This window comes from Apteryx mantelli, chromosome 24 (genome assembly GCF_036417845.1).
Source record: "Apteryx mantelli isolate bAptMan1 chromosome 24, bAptMan1.hap1, whole genome shotgun sequence".
In the NCBI taxonomy this organism is placed as follows: domain Eukaryota; kingdom Metazoa; phylum Chordata; class Aves; order Apterygiformes; family Apterygidae; genus Apteryx; species Apteryx mantelli.
Window position 1 is genome coordinate 2,442,648 of NC_090001.1, and position 6,788 is coordinate 2,449,435.

Here is a 6,788-nt window from a genome sequence, read left to right on the forward strand (position 1 = left end):
ACTGTCTAAGAAATTCTCAGTACTTTGGGGTTACATCACAGCAGAAGCTTCATTTACCATAGCTAGCTGTAGGAGAGAGCACATGGTGGCAACGACGACAATAAGCCTCACCAGTGTGGTCTCTGCATGCCACCAGGAACAAGGCCTTTTATGTACTTTCTCACATATTTGAGAAACATTTTAACCCATCAAAAGTCATAATCAAAACCCTTTCTTTTTATGGAATGCTATAGTTATACATCCCTTGCACCTCAAGGCCAGTTGGATCCAGTTTTGACTGGTGACTCTGCTTACAGCTCGTCTGTGAAGGAAAGTGCTAGAAGAGTTAAGAAACATCCACATTATGCCCCAGCAAAGATTGTCTTTTAAATTGCCAAACAGCAGGTGAACCCCCAAACAGATTACCTAGTCTGTATACTTACACAGACTACCACAGGACGATTCCAGATCCTCCCCTTTGGAAGGAAGACCTCTTGCAGTCATTCAGGCTGGGGACAGACTGGCCGGGAGCAGCTCTGTGGAGAAGGCCCTGGCCGTCATGGTGCCCAGCAAGGTGGACATGAGCCAGCAGTGTGCCTATGCAGCAAGGGAGGCCAACAGCATCCCGGGCTGTGTGACCAAGCGAGGTGATCACTCCCCGTGACTCAGTGCTTGTTAGACACAGTAGAGTGCACACCAGAGCACTCTAGATTACTGTGTCCAGTTTCAGGCCCGCAATATAGAAAAGACATTGACAAACTGGAGTGAGTTCAGTAGAGGGTCATGAAGAAGCTCAGGGGGTTACAGCACTTGCCCTGTGAGGAGAGCTGAAGGAAGAGGGCTTGTTCAGCCTGGAGGAAAGATGGCTTTGGGGACAGTAATTGAAGCTTCCCAATACCTATGATGTGGTTATAATGGTGCTAGAGCCAGGCCCTTCACAGTAGTGCACCATGGGTGGACAAGAGACAACAAGCAGAAGTTGAAAGGAGAGTGGTTCAGATTGGGCAGAGGTAGCATTTGTTTCACCAGGAGGGTAGTCAAGCATTGGAAGAGGTTGCCCAGAGAGGTTGTGCAGTCTCCATCCTTGGAGGTTTTCAAGGCTTTATGGGATAAAGCTCTGAGCGACGTAGTCTGACGTCAACCTGACCCTTCCTGGAGCAGCAGGTGGGACTATGAACATCTGGATGTCCCTTCCAACACAAATTATTATTTGATTTTATGATATATGTTTCTGTGACCATTTCTGACACTCCTGGGTACTAGAGAAAGGCTGAGAGAGTGTGGAGATGTGACACGGAGCTTCAAGGTGATTCCCAGACTTCCCAAAAGGCAGCTGGAGGCCAGAGACACACTACAAGGGCCAGGGAGAGGGAAAGGTCTCCTGCACATCAGCACTCCTGAAGGGATGAGGAGAGCATGCGTCAAGCTCCAGTGCGCACACCTGTGTTGGCACTTATACTGAAATGACTGTGATTCTTATTAAAAAACCCCCCCAATCCTCCCACTGAGGCAAATGTCTCTTGTCCTTAGAAGCCACAGCACAAATGTCTGCATCCATGGGTCCACGTTCCCCTCCCCTTCCAGCCAGAGCAGTGGCTGAAGAGACTGCATCTCGTGACACGCAAGTCCAACACGATTAAGAGGAATCAGACCTCCTGCAGCTTACGTTTGTGCCACAACAGGAGCAAAGGAGGCCCCTGGGCACCTTCCAGGAAGGAGAGATGGGCCTGAACCAGGAGGACATGTCAGTAGCTCTGATCCTTTCAACCCCCAACACGCCAGGCCCCTGTGCCTCAGAGACAGGTTAGGGGGCTCTCTCCCCTCGGGGGACAGAGCCTGGCACCCCAGGGGGACTCACCCCATTGCCCAGGGCAAGTCTCCATGGCTGGGAGGAAATGCCTGTGGCTCAGCCTCTTCCTCCCTGCTGACCATTGCGGGAGGCTGGAGGGACCAAGTCAGGCGATCAGGGCTCTCTAAACCTGAGAGAGTCAGTGAATAGACAGTTGTCTGCAGGGAGGGGAAGGGAATCGCATGTCATGGCATCTCCCCTGGTTCTGCTTCATGAGACTGGAGGAGTCCTAGCACTGCCTTCTTCAGTTCCTTTTCAAAAGAGCATGACCCAGAGTTGAAATGACCCAGAAGTATGAAGAAAGGAAGCCTCACCAGAGGAATTTACAAAGTTCTCACCAAATCAGAGGTTTCAGTCTCCTTTGAGAGCCAATTATGCATTGCTCACTCTCTGCAATCCCTGGGGAGAGCTGAGCTGTGGCAGGAACCTTCAAAGATTTGTTTCTGCTATAAACCTCAGGACTCTCTGGTACTTCTGGGGTCTCCCTGCAGGAACAGCTGGAAGAAGATGGCAATGGCAGGACAAATCCTGAGCCTTGATTTGGGGTTTGCAGAGAGTTCAGGGAAGACAAGGATGTGATGGGGAATTTGCAGAGGGTGGGACCCCGACCTTGATCGCCATTCTGAGGCACCATCAGCGCAGAGGTCACCCCTGCGTGCCGACGGTTGGAGGTTGGTGCTAGATGTCCTGAGACAAGTCAGGGTGCTATTTATTTTGCTGCTGGGTGTTTGCAAAGGGAAAGTTTGCGAGTGAGATCACAGTTTCAGTCCTGTCCTTTCCTTCTTGTCTCCCCACCCAGCTCCCTCCTTCCCCCAGACTCCCCCCGCACCCGAGTCCCTGGCACTGCAGAGCAGAGATCCTGGAGCGGGACTGGGGATGCTGACTTACAGCTGGGCTGCTGGTGTGTTGGAGCCAACCCCGGGGCATTAACCCACCTCAGCCGGGATGGAGGAACAGTCTGGGCAGGGAGTCTTTCCTACTCTCCTTCCATCTATCATTTTCTCTCCTTCTCTGTGTCTCTTTTGCTCTCGATCCCTGCTTCCCTTCTGCTGCCTCTCTGTCTCCCTGTTTTTCTGTCTCTGTCTCTTGTCTATCTTTCTTCTCTCCGTCATTCAAAGACCTGTAATTTTGGTGTGAGACTCTCAGATTTTTCAGCACTGACTCTCACGCATCCAGGCAGAGGCTTGGGGATGTCAGCCATTCTGTAGCGGTGCTGGTGACCTCTCCTAACGCTGTCATTATCACCTGCAGAAGCAATTCATCCCGGTTGAGAAGGTGAGTGTAAAGTCAGTTTGGGGGAGTGTGGCTGTTTGGAGGGACTCATCCCTCCCGGGAACTCTCTAGGCAAGCTGGGTGTCTGCCTTTGGTGTCTCTAAGTCACTGTAATAGGTCTAATGGCAGCTGAAGGGAATCATCAGGCAAATGATTTTCTCCTTCCCTGTTTTTGTGAACCCCCCCAGGAAGGGGCACTGGGCGGAGGGCTGCGTGTCTCAGGCACAGACTTTCCGTGACCAGGCATTCAGGCATGTCCTGGGCATTGCCATGCCTCTGACCTTGCTCCTGTCCCCCTCACCCCAGCACACTGGGGCCCCCCCTGCCAGTGCCCAGCAGTGCTGAGCAGGGAGCCCCATGAGCACAGCTGTCCATGCTGAGGTCCAGCTGCTGGGCTGCGGTGTTCAGGCAGGCAGCTCCTGAACCCTCCGGAACCACCGCTGAGGAGGAAAAGATGTCAAGCCAATGATCTTCCCTGTGCTTTTCCCTTGCTCCCTGCAAAAAGTTTCTTCTTCTCACTTTTCTCCCCAGAGAGGCTCCAATGAGCAGATTCTAGCTATCGACTGAGACAGTCCACTGTGAAGTCCTTTGTGCATCTCTGCTTGAAAGCCTTGATCAGAGCTATGTCTGTGTAAAAAGCTGGGCTGTCTAGGAACAATCTTTTCTCCTCCAAACAGAAAAGAGCTACAGAGAGCCAGGACCACTCCGCCTTTGCAGGGCTGATTCTATTTGTGCAAGGAGAAAAGGTGTCTGGCGTGATATGCTTTCACCTGAGGAATCCTTTTGGGAGTGGGATTTCCTTTTTCCCCTCTCTGCGATATCTGTTTCAGGCCTTAGAGCGGAAGGATCTCTTTCCTCAACATCTCAGCTGGGTGCTAAGGGGATAACTTTGAACACGGGAAACAAGGCTGTCTCAGCTCGAGCAGGAGGACATTCTCTGTTAATGTCACAGTATAAAGACAGTAACTCAGTGGGGCAGCTCATGCCTGTGGTCAAAAGGGGATGCTCCTCAGATGAGTGGTTTTCCCCTCTGGAAAATCCTGTTTCTCACCATGGAGCCAATAAAGGGAATGTCAATGGATGTTCATCCATCAGCTGTCGATGTTGTTTTTCTCAGCTTCAGTAAGGCTTTTGACCCTGCCTCCTGTAGCGTGCTCATAGACAACCTGATTAAATGTGGCTAGATAAGCAGACCATGAGGTGGACTGAAAACGGGCTGGACTGCTGGGTTCAGAGGGTTGTGATCAGTGGCACAAAGTCCAGCTGGAGGCCACTCGCTAGTGGTGTCCCCCAGGGTCAACACTGGGGCCAATACTGTTTAACATCTTCATTAACGACTTGGGTGATGAGACCGAATGTACCCTGAGCAAATTTTCAAACGATACAAACCTGGGAGGAGTGGCTGATACACCAGGTGATTGTGCTGCCATTTAGAGGGACCTTGACAGACTGGAAAAACGGGCAGAGAGGGACCTCGTGAAGTTCAATAAATGGAAGTGTGAAGTCCTGCACCTGAGGAGAAATAAATCCATGCACAAGCACACTCTGGGGGCTGACCAGCTGGAGAGCAGCTTTGCAGAGAAGGATGTGGGTGTCCCGGTGGACAAGTTGAACATGAACCAGCCATGCACCCTTGTGGCAAAGGTGGTCAACAGTATCCTGGGCTGCTTTAGGAAGAGAATTGCCAGCAGGTCAAGGGAGGGGATCCTTCCCCTCTGCTCAGCTCTGGTGAGGTCTCATCTGGAGTACTGTGTCCAGTTCTGACTCCCAAGTACAAGACATGGACTTTCTGGAGCAAGTCCAGCAAAGGGCCACAAAGATGATTGCGGTTACTGGAGTATCTGTAATACGAGGAGAGGCTGGGAGAGCTGGGACTGTTCAGCCTGGTGAAGAGAAGACTTAGGGGGAGTTTATCAATGTGTATAAATATCTGAAGGGAGGGTGTCAAGAGGACAGGGCCAGATTCTGCTCACTGGTGCTCAGTGCCAGGATGAGAGGCAATGGACACGAACAGAAACACAGGCAATTCCATCTGAACATAAGAAAACTTCTTCACTGTGAGGGTGGTTGACACTGGAACAGGTGGCCTAGAGAAGCGGTGGAATCTCCATCCTTGAAGATACTCAGTACCTGACAGGACATGGTCCTGGGCAACCTGCTGTAGCTGACTGCTTGAGCAGGGGGGTTAGACCAGATGGTCTGCATAGGTCCCTTCCAACCTCAACTATTCTGTGACTCTGGGATTCTTTAGTGTTTTTTTTTTTTCCTCTCTCTGAGTGCAGGATCGCATGACTATTCTGGCAAAAACTTTCTTCCCATGTTTTAATACAGAAAGAAATATTCTTTTTTTGCAGGCCTCCTTCTTGAAAGCAGGAAAAAGAAAGACAGATCTATGATGCTGATGGAGAAATGGGAATGGGACAATGGGACATCACCGATGGAGTTCCTTCTGCTGGGAATGGGGAATATCCCAGCACTCCAGAGACCACTCTTCCTCCTCTCGCTCATGATCTACTTGATGTGTGTGGTTGGGAATATCCTCATCATTGTGCTGGTGGTTGCAGACCAGCATCTTCATACCCCCATGTACTTCTTCCTTGGCAATCTGTCCTCCTTGGAGATCCGCTACAGCTCCACCATCCTGCCTCGACTGCTGGCCAGCCTCCTGACCGGGAACAAGACCATCTCTGTTCATGGCTGTATTGCTCAGTTCTATTTCTTTGGCGGTTTTGCAGCTGCAGAGTGTTACCTGCTGGCCATGATGTCCTACGATCGGTACTTGGCCATATGCCAGCCCTTGCTCTATGCCAGTCTCATGACCTGGAAGGTCTGTTTCCAGATGGCGGCTGGGTCTTGGCTAATGGGATTCCTTATCCCTACAGCAGTGACTCCTTTCTTGGCGCAGCTGAAGTTTTGCCGCCCCGAGGCAATAGATCACTTCTTCTGTGGTCTTACCCCATTGCTGGAGCTTGCCTGCAGTGACACCAGGAAGGTCAGGCTCGTCGCTTTCATATTCGGCTTCTTGGATGTGGTCCTCCCCTTTCTGTTCACGCTGGCCTCCTACATGTGCATCATAGCTGCCATCCTGAGGATCCCATCCAGAGTGGGCAGGCAGAAGGCCTTCTCCACCTGCTCCTCTCACCTCACCGTTGTCACTGTTTTCTATGGCACCCTCATCATTGTCTACATGCTGCCCAGAACCCCCCGGCTAAGGCAGCTCAACAAAGTGTTCTCCTTTTTCTACACCGTCCTCACGCCCTTGGTCAATCCCCTCATCTACAGCCTGCGGAACAGGGAGGTCAGGGAGGCCCTCAGAAAAGCGCTCAGGAAAGCTCTGGCTTTCACCCAGAGCTCATAGCAGTTGTGCACTATTGTGCAAATAAAGACAATAAAGTAGTGTTGCTACCGGTGGGAAATTTTGCAACCTTGTCATCTTTTTTCTCTAGTGAGGGCAAATTCGTGGCTTAGGGGTCAGGTTACCCACGGATCTCAACTCCTTTTTCTGTCTGCACTAGGGGGCCTTGGGAGTCACATCTCGGTTGATGGTGTTTTCCACCGGGGCACATTACTGACTCCTCTTCAGCTTTCTCGCAAAGAGCCCCAGGTCCTCTTCTGCAAAGCTGCTCTCTCACCAGTCATCACCTAGGCCGTCTTTTGCATGGGGCTGTTGGGGTTGTTCCAGCCCAGG

The 6,788-nt window shown here is 51.4% G+C and overlaps 1 protein-coding gene across 1 annotated transcript; it reads left to right on the forward strand.

The window, feature by feature from the left end:
* Positions 1–5,495: 5,495 nt before the first annotated feature.
* Positions 5,496–6,458, forward strand: LOC136994102 (olfactory receptor 5B21-like). Its single transcript, XM_067310355.1, has one exon. The coding sequence runs from the start codon at positions 5,496–5,498 to the stop codon at positions 6,456–6,458; it is 963 nt and encodes a 320-aa protein (XP_067166456.1).
* The last annotated feature ends 330 nt before the right edge of the window (positions 6,459–6,788 follow it).